At 46.6% G+C, this 19,154-nt stretch overlaps 1 protein-coding gene across 1 annotated transcript in view; it reads left to right on the top strand.

Annotated features, from left to right (window-relative positions):
• The window catches only part of LOC120985564 (src substrate cortactin-like), a 71,329-nt gene that overhangs the window by 32,542 nt on the left and 19,633 nt on the right, over window positions 1–19,154 (top strand). The window contains exons 10-11 of the mRNA XM_040413580.1: window positions 10,325–10,379; window positions 19,011–19,121. Coding sequence (XP_040269514.1) covers window positions 10,325–10,379; window positions 19,011–19,121 — 166 coding nt within the window. The remainder of the gene's footprint in view (window positions 1–10,324; window positions 10,380–19,010; window positions 19,122–19,154) is intronic.

Here is a 19,154-nt window from a genome sequence, read left to right as displayed (position 1 = left end):
TGTTATTTAGACACAGCTCTCAGCATGCTTAGCCAGCCTTCTATCTGACTGACTAAGCATGCTGAGTGCTGTGTCCATAAATCATAACACAGCTCTATGAAAATTACTGTTTCTAGCTGCTGTTGTCCACAGTCCACAGCAGCTAGAAAACAGTAATCTTCATAGTCATGTTAAATGATCACTATAGTGTCAGGAAAACAAAGCGGTTTTCCTGACACTATAGTGCCCTGAGGGTGCCCCCACCCTCAGGGTCCCCCTCCCGTGGTCCCCCTCCATGTTGCTAAGATAGACGCCAAATGAAGGGGTAGTTGCAGGAACAAAATACTTTAATAGTATCGATAAAATATATATGTAATTAAGACACTGAGTGCAGTTCCATAAAAAGGCCCAGCAAAATCCTCAGCACCAGGCCCATGATGCTCTTAATCCGGCCCTGATACCGACGGATACCTGCCCAAAAGTTGTGTGAATAGGGTCCTATAGATAAATTTGGCATTGCCACTTTCTCAATACTGAACCAAGGGCATAAATGCAGTGTGAACATAATCTTAATTTCATACATTTTTCAAAAAATAACCATGAGGTGCAGTCATTTTGGTGGTCCATTTTGAATTATTCGCTCAGAAATTGATGGTAAAAATGTTATTGATAGAAAAGGATAACAAACTGGACATTGTTTGTGAGATGCTGATACTTTTTCTTATATATTAAAAACTCTGACGTGATCACCCAAAATTACATTGAAAAGTGGTCTTTTAGGGGGGTGGTCTTCTACATAAAAAAAACACTAAAGATTAGCACCTAATATATGGCAGGACTGAAAATCTGTAACTGGAAATATATGCAGTTGAGGGTCTTGTCCTGCTGTGGACCAGAAAGTGTGACATCCAGTCTGTGATCACATGACCTCAGCAGTGACATGTCTCTGAGTGGCATGTGACCACAGAGGCTCATAGACATGTTTCTCTGGTGCATTTTCTAAAATGCAGCATGTTAAAGCTTTTGGTGTTTTTTTCCCTTCTCGATAGGGATAGAGTCCAGAAAAAAATGTCATTCAGACATAGGCCTCCTGCATAATAACATGTGCTCCCCGTGACTGTGCTGCGGCCCGCAAAAGATAGGACATGTTCTATCATTTTGCAGAACGGAAGTACGGGACGAAACCCCACGGAAGCACTCCGTAGTGCTCCTGTAGGGTTTCGTTCCATGCTTTTTTTCCGCATCTCTGGATTTGCGGACCCGTTGAAGTGAATGGGTCCGCATCCATGATGCGGAATGCACGCAGAACGGTGTCCGTGTATTGCGGAACCGCAAATGCGGTCCGCAATACGGCAACGGGACACCTACGGTCATGTGCAGCAGGCCATAGGTTTTGTAAAAAAAAAAGCCACTAAAAAAAAACTGACATAAAAACGGAATGCGGTATAAAAACTTTCCAATAAGCAAAAAACACCAGACTAAAAATTTGTGTGTATTGGTTCCTTAAAGCCCCTTTAACACGACCGAGTTTTCCGCACGGGAGCAATGCATGACGTGAAGGCATAGCACCCGCACTGAATCCTGGCCCATTCATTTCAATGGGTCTGTGCACAAGAGCATTGTTTTTCACGCATCAGTTCTGCGTTGCGTGAAAAATGCGGCATGTTCTGTATTCTGCGTTTTTCACGCAGCCCTGGCCCTATAGGCCCCTTTCACACGGGCGAGTATTCCGCACGGATGCGATGCGTGAGTTGAACACATTGCACCCGCACTGAATACCGACCCATTCATTTCTATGGGGCTGTTCACATGAGCGGTGATTTTCACGCATCACTTGTGCGTTGCATGAAAATCGCAGCATGCTCTATATTCTGCGTTTTTCACGCAGGCCCCATAGAAGTGAATGGGGTTGCGTGAAAATCGCAAGCATCCGCAAGCAAGTGCGGATGCGGTGTGATTTTCACGCACGGTTGCTAGGAGACGATCGGGATGGAGACCCGATCATTATTATTTTCCCTTATAACATGGTTATAAGGGAAAATAATAGCATTCTGAATACAGAATGCATAGTAAAACAGCGCTGGAGGGGTTAAAAAATAATAATAATAAATTAACTCACCTTAGTCCACTTGATCGCGTAGCCGGCATCTCTTCTGTCTCCTTTGTTGAATAGGACCTGTGGTGAGCATTAATTCCAGGAACAGGACCTTTGATGACGTCACTCCGTTCATCACATGGTACGTCACATGATATTTTACCATGGTGAATCACCATGGTAAAAGATCATGTGACGTACCATGTGATGACCGGAGTGACGTCATCAAAGGTCCTGTTCCTGGAATTAATGCTCACCACAGGTCCTATTCAACAAAGGAGACAATAGGAGTGTCACGGCTGTATGTGAGCAACAAGAGCATACACAGTAAATGGAGCTACAGACCGGACCCAAACTAGGGAGGATAAAGGGTGACCCCTGTCAGACCCTCAAAGCTCTCCCTATGCTGCTAAAGCACATGCCCGGATCCAAATGGTGGAACGAGGCATGCCCGCGTACCTAAGACTGATGACCACTGTAACCCCTACAATTAGGGTGGCCAGACGTCCGGTTTTAGGCCGGACAGTCCGGTTTTCAGGCTCCCTGTCCTCCGTCCGGCGCAGTGCCTGGACGGACGCAGGGATGTCCTCCTTTTCAGTGGCTCACGTCTCAGACAGCAGCATTGTGCTGTCTGAGCGTAAGCTGCAGCAACTGACCGAGGCTTCTCTCACCCCCAGTCAGTCACTAGAGCCGCAGAAATGACTCCCTGTGGCTGACTGAGGGGGAGAGAAGCCCCCCCGGCTGCCCCGCTCACCTTCCAATCACAAAGTTCTTCCCACTCCTCTCCCCCGTGTTTTTCCAGCCAATGGTGGGGGCGTGGCTTCACGGATATGGGGGGCGTGGCTTCATGCCGTTTGGAGGCGTGGTTTTGATCATTGTGGGGGTGGTTTGGGGCGTTGTGGGTGTGGTTTGGGGCATTGTGGGTGTGGTTTGGTGTGTTGTGGGTGTGGTTTGGGTCAGTCCGGCTTTCTAGGGTGAAGCCAGTGGCCACCCTACCTACAATAGTGGAAGGGGCACGGCCACCAGTGCCCTGCTCAGTATATGGAGGGAACCGTGGTCGCCTCAGATCCAGTCAGAAAATAAACAGATACATTACAATGTCTGCACACTTAGCTGAAGGAGCTGCAGCAGCAGAGAAGACGGTTCCAAAGACAGCTGGCAATATCCGGAGTACTTGCTGCAGCAGAACACAGGTCCAGTGAAATGATAGCTTACAAGTGAAGATACTCAAGCAAGAGCTACAACTCAAATGAGAAATATAATCCACACCCTACAAAAGGAGGAGGGGTGATTTAAAGGCAGGGAAATCAAACGCAGGAGGAACAGCTGGGGGGAAGGAAACAGAAAGTAAAAACCTCATCACAGGGGCGGAGAAACAGAGCAGTGAGAACTCCTCCAAGCTCTAGTAGTGACATCATCACAGGGGTGGAGAAACAGAGCTGTGAGAACGTCTCAAAGCTCTGGTAGTGACAGTACCCCCCCCCCCCCCCTCTACGGGTGGACTCCGGACACCCAGGACCCACCTTCTCAGGATGAGCCCTATGAAATGCCCTGATGAGGCGAGTGGCTTTAATGTCCGACACCGGAACCCACATCCTCTCCTCAGGACCATTACCCTTCCAATGAACGAGGTACTGAAGAGAACCGCGGACAATGCGAGAGTCCACAATTCTGGAAACCTCAAACTCCAGATTGCCATCAACCAAAATCGGAGGAGGAGGCAAAGAGGAGGGTACCGTGGGCTGGACATATGGTTTTAAGAGAGATCTGTGAAATACATTATGTATCTTCCAAACCCGTGGAAGATCAAGACGGAAGGCAACAGGATTGATGACTGACAAGATTTTATGAGGCCCAATAAACTTGGGACCCAATTTCCAGGAGGGAACCTTCAGTTTAATATTTCTTGTAGACAACCACACCAGATCACCCACATTCAGGTCCGGACCAGGCACACGTCTCTTATCAGCCACACGCTTATACCTCTCACTCATCTTTCTAAGATTACTCTGAATCTTTTGCCAAATGGTAGACAAAGACGAGGAAAATCTCTCCTCCTCAGGTAAACCAGAAAGAGCCCCTCCCGAGAATGTCCCAAACTGCGGATGGAACCCATATGCACCAAAGAATGGTGACTTATCAGAAGATTCCTGACGACGGTTGTTCAGAGCAAACTCAGCAAGAGGGAGAAATGAACACCAATCCTCCTGGTTCTCTGCCACAAAACAGCGCAAATATGTCTCCAGATTCTGATTGAGGCGCTCAGTCTGACCATTCGACTGCGGGTGAAAAGCAGAAGAGAAGGACAGCCGAACCCCCAGGCGAGAACAGAAAGCCTTCCAGAACCCGGACACAAACTGCGTGCCTCTATCGGAAACAATATCAGAGGAATGCCATGCAATTTAACAATATGGTCGACAAAAGCTTGCGCCAACGTTTTAGCATTGGGTAAACCAGGGAAAGGTACGAAATGAGCCATCTTGCTAAAACGGTCCACCACCACCAGGATCACCGACTTCCCTGAGGAACGAGGAAGATCCGTGATAAAGTCCATGGACAGGTGTGTCCAAGGACGGGAAGGTATGGGTAACGGGAGAAGGGAACCTGAAGGCCGTGAACGAGGGACCTTAGCGCGAGCGCACGTCTCACAAGCAGCCACAAAACCCTCCACCGACTTACGAAGAGCCGGCCACCAAAATCTCTGAGCAATGAGATCTACCGTGGCTCTACTCCCGGGGTGACCAGCAAGAACAGTATCATGATGCTCCTTGAAGAGTTTGTGACGTAGCTCAGGAGGCACAAACAACTTCCCAGAAGGACAACGGGCAGGTGCCTCAGTCTGGGCAGCCTGGACCTCGGCCTCCAAATCAGAATATAGAGCAGAAACAACTACCCCCTCCGCCAAAATGGGACCCGGGTCCTCGGAGTTTCCTCCTCCCGGAAAACAGCGAGAGAGAGCATCAGCCTTCACATTTTTAATCCCAGGGCGGAATGTAACAACAAAATTGAATCTGGAGAAGAACAGAGACCATCTGGCCTATCTCGGATTCATCCGCCTGGCCGACTCCAAGTATGCCAGATTCTTATGGTCGGTAAAAACGGTGATAGGGTGCCTGGCCAGCTCCAACCAATGGCGCCAATCCTCGAAAGCTAACTTGATGGCCAACAACTCCCTATCTCCCACATCATAGTTTTTCTCTGCCGGGGAGAGTTTTTTAGAGAAAAAGGCACAGGGTCGCCATTTGGCAGGAGAAGGGCCCTGGGACAAAACCGCACCCACACCCACCTCGGAAGCATCCACCTCAACAATAAAAGGTAAGGAAACATCGGGATGCACCAAGACGGGAGCAGACGCAAAACTCTCTTTAATCTTAGAAAAGGCTGCAAGCGCCTCCTCCGACCAAGAGGAAAAATCCGCCCCCTTTTTTGTCATGTCAGTGAGGGGTTTGACAACAGAGGAATAATTCAAAATGAACTTTCTGTAATAGTTCGCAAAACCCAGAAAGCGCATCAATGCCTTCTGATTCTCAGGAAGCTCCCACTCAAGTACAGCACGGACCTTCTCCGGATCCATGCGAAAACCAGAAGCAGAGAGGAGAAAACCCAGAAATTGAATCTCCGATACCATAAAAAGACATTTCTCCAGCTTGGCGTACAATTTATTTTCCCGCAGAATCTGCAGAACCTGAAAAAGATGATCCTGATGGGTCTGAACATCAGGGGAGAAAATCAAAATATCATCAAGATACACCAATACAAATTTCCCCATTAAATGGTAGAAAATACTATTAACAAAATGCTGAAAGACGGCCGGAGCATTCATCAGGCCGAAAGGCATAACGAGATTCTCGAAATGCCCGTTAGGGGTATTAAAGGCCGTTTTCCATTCATCCCCCTCTCTGACCCTGACCAGGTTGTATGCGCCTCTCAAATCCAATTTGGAAAAAACCTTGGCCCCAACAATTTGGTTGAAGAGGTCCGGGATCAGAGGAAGGGGATAGGGATCGCGAATCGTGATACGGTTCAGCTCCCTAAAATCTAGGCAAGGTCTCAGAGAGCCATCTTTTTTTTAACAAAAAAAAAAACCTGCGGCAACAGGTGATTTTGAGGGACGAATATGCCCCTTATCGAGACTCTCAGAGATATAGGTTTGCATTGCGATTCTTTCCGGTTGTGAGAGATTGTAGAGGCGTGCTTTTGGCAGCTTGGCGCCGGGAATGAGGTTAATGGGACAGTCAAACTCCCGGTGAGGAGGTAGCTCCTGAACACCGCTCTCGGAAAACACGTCCGAGAAATCAGAGAGAAATGATGGCACAGTTTTAGTAGACACCTCTGCAAAAGTCGCTGTGAGACAATTCTCTCTACAAAAGTCACTCCACTCATTTATTTGCCTTCCTTGCCAATCAATAGTGGGGTTATGTCTAGTGAGCCAGGGTAACCCCAAAACTAGAGGAGAAGGCAATCCGTTAAGGACAAAACAAGATATATCCTCCACATGAGTGTCACCTACAGCTAGCCGGATATTGTGAACAATGCCCTTCAGAGATCTCTGTGAGAGTGGAGCAGAGTCAATAGCAAAAACAGGTATATCCTTTTCTAATGTGCAAACCTGAAAACCATGCATGGCTACAAATTGAGTGTCAATAAGATTGACGGCCGCTCCACTATCGACAAAAATCTCACAAGAAATGACTATGCTCTCTAGCGCCACCCTGGCAGACAGGAGAAAACGGGAACTGCAGGTCAGAGGAAAAGCATCAATTCCTACATCAACTTTGCCCAAAGTAGCAGATGAAGCAGAACTTGATGATTTACCTTTTGAGGTTTTTCTCTTATTATCGCTCTTAGTACAGTTCAAGAATCTCCTAGACGGACAAACATTTGCCAAATGACCTATGCCCCCACAACAAAAACACACCATACTCTGAGGACTAAATCCTCTTTTATCAGGGGCAAGTCGACCTAGCTGCATGGGCCCCTACTCAGAGGGGAGCGAGACAGGATGAGGCCCCTGCACACTGAATGAGTCCGCACCACTGCCCCTAGACTGACAATGGCTGGACAGAGAGGTCTCGTTTCTTTCTCTTAGACGCCTGTCAAGGCGTACCGCCAATGACATGGCAGACTCTAAGGATGTTGGTCTCTCATTGAAAGCAAACGCATCTTTTAATCTCTCTGAGAGACCATGACAGAACTGACTCCGGAGTGCAGCATCATTCCAACCTGAATCAGCTGCCTATCTCCGAAATTCAGAACAATAAAGCTCCGCAGACAGTTTGTTCTGGCATAAAAAACGTAAGTTAGATTCGGCCAGAGCAACACGATCCGGGTCATCATATATCTGCCCCAGGGCCACAAAAAATCTTTCCACGGATCGAAGGGAGGGATCCCCTGATGGCAGCGAAAAAGCCCAAGTCTGAGGATTAACCCTGAGCAGGGAGATGACAATCCTCACCCTCTGCTCCTCATTACCAGAGGAGTGGGGACACAAGCAAAAATGGAGTTTGCATGCCTCTCTGAAGCGAACAAAATTCTCACTGCCCCCGGAGAACGTTTCCGGAAGTGAGACCTTTGGCTCGCAACAGACTCCATGGGCCGGAGCAGAGCCCAATGCTTGAAGCTGAGTCATAGATTGACGGAGATCCGCTACCTCCAAAGAAAGACCCTGCATGCGGTCAACCAGGCCAGAAAGCGGATCCATGTCAAAAAGGACGGTTTTGGTGGATTATAATGTCACGGCTGTATGTGAGCAACAAGAGCATACACAGTAAATGGAGCTACTGACCGGACCCAAACTAGGGAGGATAAAGGGTGACCCCTTTCAGACCCTCAAAGCTCTCCCTATGCTGCTAAAGCACATGCCCGGATCCAAATGGTGGAACGAGGCATGCCCGCGTACCTAAGACTGATGACCACTGTAACCCCTACAATAGTGGAAGGGGCACGGCCACCGGTGCCCTGCTCAGTATATGGAGGGAACCGTGGTCGCCTCAGATCCAGTCAGAAAATAAACAGATACACTACAATGTCTGCACACTTAACTGAAGGAGCTGCAGCAGCAGAGAAGACGGATCCAAAGACAGCTGGCAATATCCGGAGTACTTGCTGCAGCAGAACACAGGTCCAGTGAAATGATAGCTTACAAGTGAAATACAATCCACACCCTACAAAAGGAGGAGGGGTGATTTAAAGGCAGGGAAATCAAACGCAGGAGGAACAGCTGGGAGGAAGGAAACAAAAAGTAAAAACCTCATCACAGGGGCGGAGAAACAGAGCAGTGAGAACTCCTCCAAGTTCTAGTAGTGACATCATCACAGGGGTGGAGAAACAGAGCTGTGAGAACATCTCAAAGCTCTGGTAGTGACAAGGAGATGCCGGGCCGCGATTAAGTGGACTAAGGTGAGTTAAATTATTATTATTATTATTATTATTATTTTTTTAACCCCTCCAGCGCTGTTTTACTATGCATTCTGTATTCAGAATGCTATTATTTTCCCTTATAACCATGTTATAAGGGAAAATAATACAATCTACAGAACACCGATCCCAAGCCCGAACTTCTGTGAAGAAGTTCGGGTTTGGGTACCAAACGTGCGCGATTTTTCTCACGCGAGTGTAAAACACATTACAATGTTTTGCACTCGCGCGGAAAAATCGCGGGTGTTCCCGCAACGCACCCGCACATTTTCCCGCAACGCCCGTGTGAAAGAGGCCATAGAAGTGAATGGGGCTTCAGTGAAAAACACACTGCATCTGGAAGCAGGTGCGGATGCAATGCGTTATTCACTGATGGTTGCTAAGAGATGTTGTTTGTAAACCTTCATTTTTTTATCACGCGCGTGAAAAACGCATCAAAATGCATTGCACCCGCGCGGAAAAAACTGAACAACTGAACACAATCGCAGACAAAACTTGCTTGCAAAATGGTGTGAGTTTCACTGAACGCACCCTGAACGCATCCATATCGTTCATGAGAAAGGGGCCTAAAGGGGTTGTACAAAATTAGGCTGAGTTCACACAGGCGAGTATTCGAGTATTCCGCGCGGGTGCAATGCGGGAGGTGAACGCATTGCACCCGCACTGAATCTGGACCCATTCATTTCTATGGGGCTGTGCACATGAGCTGTGATTTACACGCATCACTTATGCGTTGCGTGAAAATCGCAGCATGCTCTATATTGTGCGTTTTCCACGCAACGCAGGCCCCATAGAAGGGAATGGGGCTGCGTGAAAATCGCAAGCATCCGCAAGCAAGTGCGGATGCGGTGCGATTTTCACGCACAGTTGCTAGAAGACGATCGGGATGGAGACCCGATTATTATTATTTTCCCTTATAACATGGTTATAAGGGAAAATAATAGCATTCTGAATACAGAATGCATAGTAAAATAGCGCCGGAGGGGTTAAAAAAAATATAATTTTTTTTAACTCACCTTAATCCATTTGCTCGCGCAGCCCGGCATCTCTTCTGTCTTCATCTTAGCTGTGTGTAGGAAAAGGACCTGTGGTGACGTCACTCCGGTCATCACATGATCCATCACCATGGTAAAAGATCATGTGACGGACCATGTGATGATCGGAGTGACGTCACCACAGGTCCTTTTCCTGCACACAGCTAAGATGAAGACAGAAGAGATGCCGGGCTGCGCGAGCAAGTGGATTAAGGTGAGTTAAATTATTTTTTATTTTTTTAACCCCTCCAGCGCTATTGTACTATGCATTCTGTATTCAGAATGCTATTATTTTCCCTTATAACCATGTTATAAGGGAAAATAATACAATCTACAGAACACCGATCCCAAGCCCAAACTTCTGTGAAGAAGTTCGGGTTTGGGTACCAAACATGCAGATTTTTCTCACGTGCGTGCAAAACGCATTACAATGTTTTGCACTCGCGCTGAAAATTCGCGCATGTTCCCGCAACGCCCGTGTGAACTCAGCCTTAGAAAACTCTGCTGCCTTCTAGAAAGAGGGCTACACCTGTCTCTGTTATTGCCGCTCAGCCCTATTGAGATGAATGAGACCAAGTTGCAATACAACACAAACTGTGCACTGTTTTTGGTAGCATGTTTTTCTAATCTTGTATAACCCCATAAGTGTGAAAAAACTCAAGGTCTGGGAGGTTATACTAGTAATAATTGGAACTGTATATTGGGTGATAATGCATCTGTCTCGTTCTTTCCTGATGTAAAATATGAGATACAACTGTATTCTGGTGCATTTGTCTTCATTCCTGGTTGTGTCTTTCAGTCTGCCTTAGGATTCGAACATAAGGAGCAGTTAGAGAAGCATTCATCCCAGCAAGGTTAGTAGCAGAAGGGCAGGAAGAGTGTGGTCACACCGGGCAGAGTTAGAAATTTCTACTAATAAGGGCTCATGCACACAAACGTATTTTCTTTCCGTGTCCGTTCCGGTTTTTTTGCAGACCACATGCGGAACCATTCATTTCAATGGGTCCGCAAAAAAACAGAAGTTACTCCGTGTCCATTCCATTTCCGTATGTCCGTATTTCTGTTCCGCAAAAAAATAGAACATGTCCTATTATTGTCCGCATTACGGACAAGGATAGTACCGGTCTATTAGGGGCCAGCTGTTCCACAAAATACGGAATGCACACGGACGTCATCCGTGTTTTATGCGGACCGCAATATTCATATGGTCGTGTGCATGAGCCCTTAGGCCTCTTTCACACGGGCGAGATTTCCGCTCGGGTGTAATGCGTGAGGTGAACGCATTGCACCCGCACTGAATCCGGACCTATTCATTTCTATGGGGCTGTTCACATGAGCGGTGATTTTCACGCATCACTTGTTCGTTGCGTGAAAATCGCAGCATGCTCTATATTGTGTGTTTTTCACGCAACGCAGGCCCCAAAGAAGTGAATAGGGCTGCGTGAAAATCGCAAGCATCCGCAAGAAAGTGCGGATGCAATGTGATTTTGACGCATGGTTGCTAAGGAGACCAGGAATAAGTTACCCGGGACCCCATTTACTTCATTATTTTCCATTATAACATGGATATAATGGAAAATAATAGCATTCTTTAATTCAGAATGCTAAGTAAAAGGTCCACCGGATGCGGTGCGATTTTCACGCATGGTTGCTAGGAGATGATCGGGATGGGGACCTGATCATTATTATCTTAATACAGAATGCTTAGTAAATTAGGGATGGAGGGGTTAAAAAAAATTAAAATAAATTTAACTGACCTTAATCCACTTGTTCGTGCAGCCCGTCTTCTTCTTTGCTGTCCAGGAGGAAAAGCACTTGTGGTGACGTCACTGCGCTCATCACATGGTCCGTCACATGATCCATCGTGTGACAGACCATGTGATGAGCGCAGTGACGTCACCACAGGTCCTTTTCCTCAAAGAAGAAGAAATAAGAGAAGCCGGGCTGCGCGAACAAGTGGATGAGGTGAGTTAAATTATTTTTTATTTTTTTAACCCCTCCACGCCCCCCCTGTCCTGCTCTCACCACACCCCCTCCTGTCCTGCTCTCACCACGCCCCCTCCTGTCCTGCTCTCACCACACCCCCTCCTGTCCTGCTCTCACCATGCCCCCTCCTGTCCTGCTCTCACCATGCCCCCTCCTGTCCTGCTCTCACTACGCTCCCTCCTGTCCTGCTCTCACCACGCCCCCTCCTGTCCTACTCTCACCATGACCCCTCCTGTCCTGCTCTCACCACGCCCCCTCCTGTCCTGCTCTCACCACGCCCCCTCCTGTCCTGCTCTCACCACGCCCCCTCCTGTCCTGCTCTCACCACGCCCCCTCCTGTCCTGCTCTCACAACGCCCCCTCCTGTCCTGTTCTCACCACGCCCTCTCCTGTCCTGCTCTCACCACGCCCCCTCCTGTCCTGCTCTCACCACATCCCCTCCTGTCCTGCTCTCACCACGCCCCCCTGTCCTGCTCTCACCACGCCCCCTCCTGTCCTGCTCTGACCACACCCCCTCCTGTCCTGCTCTCACCACGCCCCCTCCTGTCCTGCTCTCACCATGACCCCTCCTGTCCTGCTCTCACCACGCCCCCTCCTGTCCTGCTCTCACCACGCCCCCTCCTGTCCTGCTCTCACCACGCCCCCTCCTGTCCTGCTCTCACCACGCCCCCTCCTGTCCTGCTCTCACCACGCCCCCTCCTGTCCTGCTCTCACCACGCCCCCTCCTGTCCTGCTCTCACAACGCCCCCTCCTGTCCTGTTCTCACCACGCCCTCTCCTGTCCTGCTCTCACCACGCCCCCTCCTGTCCTGCTCTCACCACATCCCCTCCTGTCCTGCTCTCACCACGCCCCCCTGTCCTGCTCTCACCACGCCCCCTCCTGTCCTGCTCTGACCACACCCCCTCCTGTCCTGCTCTCACCACGCCCCCTCCTGTCCTGCTCTCACCACATCCCCTCCTGTCCTGCTCTCACCACACCCCCTCCTGTCCTGCTCTCACCACATCCCCTCCTGTCCTGCTCTCACCATGCCCCCCCCCTCTGCTCTCACTGCTGCCTGTCTCCTTCATCCCTGCTGCCATGGAGGAGCTACCTCATCCATGCCTGAAGGAGTGCTGCTGTCTGGGTCCTAAAGCACCCTGCTTGTATCAGAGGTGCTTTCCTACTGTGACCGGCACTCCTGGCTGTGCAGGGCTGGCGGGGCTTAGCAGGGACACTTGTTAAAAGCTGAAATAAAGAAACTTTTGCAGGAGGAAGGGAGACTGAGGAGAAGCTGTGATGGCAGATGCAGAGCTCACTGTCTGCAGACTCTGCCCCCTCTGTCTCTCCTCTACTGAGAGGATCCTGCTATATCTGAGGATGTAGCAGAACCAGGGAAGCTCTGTGGACTACAAACTGTGAGGAATCCAAGTGTCTGTCCGGTTTATGGCCCCTCTGCACTGTGATCTTATCACAGACATGTTTATTACAGCCAGACCAACAGTTCAGGAGCTTTAACCCCTTGTGAGCTGTCAGTATGGCTGAGGTCAGTGATATCAGCAGCAGTCACTGGTCTCACCATCTATAAATGTGTGCCCTATCCTTCCTGCACTCTGTATATGGTGATATGTGACACCCCCCATACAGTGATATATGACCCCCACCACTGTACACTGTATATACTGATGTGTGCTTTCTCCTTCCTGCACTCCGTGACCCCCTGTACACTGTGTACAGTGATCAGCAAACATGCTGAGAGGCGGCCGGACAAAAAAACGCAGCGTGCTGGGCATCAGTGAATGGGGCCGGAGCGGACTTCCGGCGGCACTCGTGGACTAGCGTTAGCACAGATCCGGCAGGGGAACAGCCTGCCAGACCCTGCTAATGCTAGTGTGAAAGTAGCCTTAGTCGTTGTTGGGCAATATACTCTCTTGCCTAACGTGTCCCTGACACATGATTTCGGTGATCAGTTGGAATTAAGTCTATTCCGGTACCGGGAGAATGAACAAGATAACACTGAAGACGTGTATAGTTCTAATCCATTCTGGTTTATTCCACAGTTGGCAAACAGTTATAATAGAGGGGGTTGAGCTTCCTTGACATCCAATCATATGTTAGCATTAGTATTCGACCTATGGTATCGATCACACATGAGCTCTGCATTAACATAATAGATGACTCATAGTAACAGCATTTGACCAATCAGGTATATACACATAGGCCAGCAGACAGTTGAGCCAGATGACCTTATATGGTAGGAGTGTTCAAACTTACAAACTAAGGAATGTATGGATATTCTTGAAACAGCACAGGAAGTTTCACACATTCCATAAGGGGAGGGAGATTTTGTAGTGCACTGACCAAATGTAATACACGTGGCTGAATAAGACAAAATGGAGTTACTTATAGCCCATCAGTCGTGTGATGATAGACAGGATGCTCCTCTATGTGAGAAGATCGATTTGTACAAATTTATTCATCAGAGCTCTTGTGCAACAAAGATCTGTCCCCCCGCTCAACAGCCCCCCTCCTCCAGCAGTCCGTGCACCTAAACCGAAATCTATGACAGCTCAGAACTGCCGTGGATTTCTGGCTTCATTTGAGTCAGAAAACTGGCGAAAATGAACAAAAATTTGTTGGGGCAACTGATCACGCCCCCTCCTTGCCATTGCCACGCCCCTTTAAAAAAAAAAAAAAAAACTTAAGGACCCATGACGTACATGTACGTCATATCTCTGGCCGTGACTTAAGGACCAGAGAAGTACATGTACCTCATGGTGATTGAGCGGGTGCAGGAGCTGCGCCCGCCCGATCAGCGGCAGTGGTCCAGCAGTCACTGATAGACGTTGCTGGCGCATTAACCCCTGCACAGCTGCGGTCAGCACTGACTGCAGCACGTGCAATGTCCGTGCAGGGATGAAGCAGCCATCGTGTCCCCGCGCTGCTGTGACGGGGACCCGATGGCATGGAAGGCAGCACGATGCCTTCCTTAGGCATTGTGGCTCCCTTCCGTGACAGTCTGTGAGATCCAGCCCCCTGGATCTCATAGGCAGGAAGGCTGTAAGTGTATTACAGTGTGTAATACACTTACAGCCAATGCTTTACAATACAGAAGTATTGTAAAGGGGACCAGACCCCCAAAAGTTGAAGTCCCAGTGAGGGACAAAAAATAAAATGAAAAAAAAAAAGTTACAAAAATAAAGTTTTCCTCAAAAAATATGAAAAGTTTCACGTAAAAAAAAAAAAAATATATATCCTTTTGCCAAACTAAAGGGGAAAAAAATGTAAAAAATAGGGAAAAAAAGAAAAGTAGACATACTGTATTAGGCCCCTTGCAGACGAGCGTGTCCGGATTAGGTCCGGATACGTTGCATCTGCGATCAGGGAACATTGTGCAAGTAGGTACGCAATTGCAGTCAGTTTTGACTGCGATTGCGTTCCGATGTTCAGTTTTGATCGTGCGGGTGCAATGTGTTTTTCATGCGCGTGATAAAAAACTGACTGTGGTACCCAGACCCGAACCCGGACTTCTTCACTGAAGTTCGGGTTTGGGTTAACTCACCTCATCCTGTTGTTCGCGCAGCCGGCATCTTCTTCTTTCAGGACCTGCAAAAGGACCTTTGATGACGTAATCGTGTGGTGAGCGCGATAAGGTGGTGAGCGTGGTGAGTGCGATGACGTCACCGAAGGTCCTTTTCCAGCCAGGTCCTACAAGAAGAAGAAGAAAGAAGACGAGCTCGGCTGCGCGATCAAGTGGATGAGGTGAGCTACATTTTTTTTTTAACCCCACAATGGACCTTTTACTTAGCATTCTGAATTAAAGAATGCTATTATTTTCCATTATATCCATGTTATAATGTAAAATAATGAAGTAAATGGGGTCCCGGGTAACTCATCCCTGGTCTCCTTAGCAACCATGCGTCAAAATCGCATTGCATCCGCACTTGCTTGCGGATGCTTGTGATTTTCACGCATCCCTATTCTTTTCTATGGGGCCTGCGTTGCGTGAAAAACGCAGAATATAGAACATGCTGCGATTTTCACTCAAAGCACAAGTGATGCGTGAAAATCACCACTGAAGTGAATGGGTCCGGATTCAGTGCGGGTGCAATGCGTTCACCTCACGCATTGCACCCGCGCGGAATTCTAGCCCGTGTGAAAAGGGGCCTTAGATATCGCCGCGTCCGTATCGACCAGCTCTATAAAACTATCACATGACCTAACCCCTCAGGTGAACACTGTCAAAAAAATATATATAAAAACTGTGCTAAATGAACAATTTTTTTGTCACCTTACATCACAGTGCAATACCAAGCCATCAAAAAGGCATATACCCCCCAAAATAGTACCAATTTAACCGTCGCCTCTTCCCGCAAAAAATGAGCCCCTACCTAAGACAATCGCCTAAAAAATAAAAAAAACTATAGCGCAGAATATGGAGACACTAAAACATACTTTGGTTTCAAAAATTCTGTTATTGTGTAAAACTTAAGTAAATTAAAAAAGTATACATATTAGGTATTTCCACTTCTGTAACTGTATAACAATACCACATGACCTAACCCCTCAGATGACCACCGTAAAAAAAAAAAAAAACTGTGTAAAAAAAAAAAAAATTGTCACCTTACATCACAAAAAGTGTAATAGCAAGCGATCAAAAAGTCATATGCACCCTATTACAGTACCAATCAAACCATCATCTCATCCTGAAAAAATGAGCCCCTACACAAGTGAGTCGCCCAAAAAAATAAATAAAATACAGCTTTCAGAATGTGGAGACACTAAAAAATCATTAAAAAAAATATGCTTTGTTATGTAAAACTGAAACAAACAACAAAAAAAGTAGTCATATTTAGTATTGTCGCGTCCGTAACAACCTGCTCTATAAAAATACCACATGATCTAACCTGTCAGATGAATGTTGTAAATAACAAAAAATTAAAACAGTGCCAAAACAGATATTTTTTGTTACCTTGCCTCACAAAAAGTGCAATATAGAGCAACCAAAAATCATATGTACTGTGTTTCCTTGAAAATAAGCCCTACCCCGATAATAAGCCCTAGCGCTATTTTTTGGAGTAGGCTTAAAATACACTGCTCAAAAAAATAAAGGGAACACTTAAACAAGACAAGCAAGCTCATCAAGAGAATGCCAAGAGTGTGCAAAGCAGTAATCAAAGCAAAAGGTGGCTACTTTGAAGAACCTAGAATATGACATATTTTCAGTTGTTTCACACTTGTTTGTTATGTATATAATTCCACATGTGTTAATTCATAGTTTTGATGCCTTCAGTGCGAATCTACAATTTTCATAGTCATGAAAATAAAGAAAACTCTTTGAATGAGAAGGTGTGTCCAAACTTTTGGTCTGTACTGTACAGTTGCAAGAAAAAGTATGTGAACCCTTTGGAATGATATGAATTTCTGCACAAATTGGTCATAAAATGTGATCTGATCTTCATCTAAGTCACAACAATAGACAATCACAGTCTGCTTAAACTAATAACACACAAAGAATTAAATGTTACCATGTTTTTATTGAGCACACCATGTAAACATTCACAGTGCAGGTGGAAAAAGTATGTGAACCCTTGGATTTAATAACTGGTTGAACCTCCTTTGGCAGCAATAACTTCAACCAACGTTTCCTGTAGTTGCAGATCAGACGTGCACAACGGTCAGGAGTAATTCTTGACCATTACTCTATACAGAACTGTTTCAGTTCAGCAATAATCTTGGGATGTCTGGTGTGAATCGCTTTCTTGAGGTCATGCCACAGCATCTCAATCGGGTTAAGGTCAGGACTCTGACTGGGCCACTCCAGAAGGCGTATTTTCTTCTGTTTAAGCCATTCTGTTGTTGATTTACTTCTATGCTTTGGGTCGTTGTCCTGTTGCAACACCCATATTCTGTTGAGTTTCAGCTGGTGGACAGATGGCCTTAAGTTCTCCTGCAAAATGTCTTGATAAACTTGGGAATTCATTTTTCCTTCGATGATAGATATCTGTCCAGTCCCTGACGCAGCAAAGCAGCCCCAAACCATGGTGCCCCCAACACCATACTTCACAGTTGGGATGAGGCTTTGATGTTGGTGTACTGTGTCTCTTTTTCTCCACACATAGTGTTGTGTGTTTCTTCCAAACAACTCAACTTTGGTTTCATCTGTCTACAGAATATTTTGCCAGTACTGCTGTGGAACATCCAGGTGCTCTTGTGCAAACTGTAAACGTGCAGCAATGTTATTTTTGGACAGCAGTGGCTTCCTCTGTGGTATCCTCCCATGAAATCCATTCTTGTTTAGTGTTTTACGTATCGTAGATTCGCTAACAGGGATGTTAGCATATGTCAGAGACTTTTGTAAGTCTTTAGCTGACACTCTAGGGTTCTTCCTTACCTCATTGAGCAGTGTGCACTGTGCTCTTGTAGTCATCTTTACAGGACGGCCACTCCTAGGGAGAGTAGCAGCAGTGCTGAACTTTCTCCATTTATAGACAATTTGTCTTACCGTGGACTGATGAACAGCAAGGCTTTTGGAGATACTTTTATAACCCTTTCCAGCTTTATGCAAGTTAACAATTTTTAATCGTAGGTCTTCTGAGAGCTATTTTGTGTGAGCCATCATTCACATCAGGCAATGCTTCTTGTGAAAACCAAACCCAGAACTAGTGTGTGTTTTTTATAGGGCAGGGCAGCTGTAATCAACACCTCCAATCTCATCTCATTGATTGGACATACTTTTTCCAACTGCACTGTGAATGTTTACATGGTGTGTTCAATAAAAACATGGTAACATTTAATTCTTTGTGTGTTATTAGTTTAAGCAGACTGTGATTGTCTATTGTTGTGACTTAGATGAAGATCAGATCACATTTTATGACCAACTTATGCAGAAATCCATATCATTCCAAAGGGTTCACATACTTTTTCTTGCAACTGTATATGATACATTAGCATCATATTCCTGTGTGCTGCTGGGACTGGGGCGTACTGACTATTGCTAGGTCTGTACTGCAGTAATTCACTGATGACTGAGTTACTGATATTATCTGAGGGGCTCTTGTCTCTATGGAAACACAGGTGGGCGGGGATGTCATGTGACTGCTCCTCTGAACATGCTTGCTGCAATGCATGCTGGGATTTTTACTTTCACTTTACAGCTGCTCCTCCCACACAGCCGGTCTGAGGAAGCTCCTCCAGGTAGGCGCTTCATGTCACATGATAGAAATACTTCATAGTTTTGGCTATTGTCTAGGGCGCTTTGGATTTTTGATACTTAGGGTGGCCAACCTCTTTAAGGAATAGTGAAGGACATTTACTACAACATCCCGGTATACTGCACAATGATTTGTACTCTATAATGTTACCCCTACATTTTATTATAACTGCTCCATCAGTGGTGACTTTTTTGCATGTATTGTAACAAGGTCTCAATCATGTTCTTATTCTAGTTTCTCCAGTTTTATTTTATATTGGAAAACGATAAATGTTAGTCATTATTTAATATTGTTCCCTTTGTCTCATCAGATCACTCTATAGGATTTGGGGGGAAATTTGGGGTACAAAAAGATAGACAAGATAAATCCGCTCATACCTGGAGTCACAAAGAACAAGTACAGCTTCATGAATCTCAGACAGGTAACATTTCCCATACCTTTCTTTTTATTTCCA

This window comes from Bufo bufo, chromosome 1 (genome assembly GCF_905171765.1).
Source record: "Bufo bufo chromosome 1, aBufBuf1.1, whole genome shotgun sequence".
In the NCBI taxonomy this organism is placed as follows: domain Eukaryota; kingdom Metazoa; phylum Chordata; class Amphibia; order Anura; family Bufonidae; genus Bufo; species Bufo bufo.
This window is presented reverse-complemented; position numbering and strand designations above follow the sequence as displayed.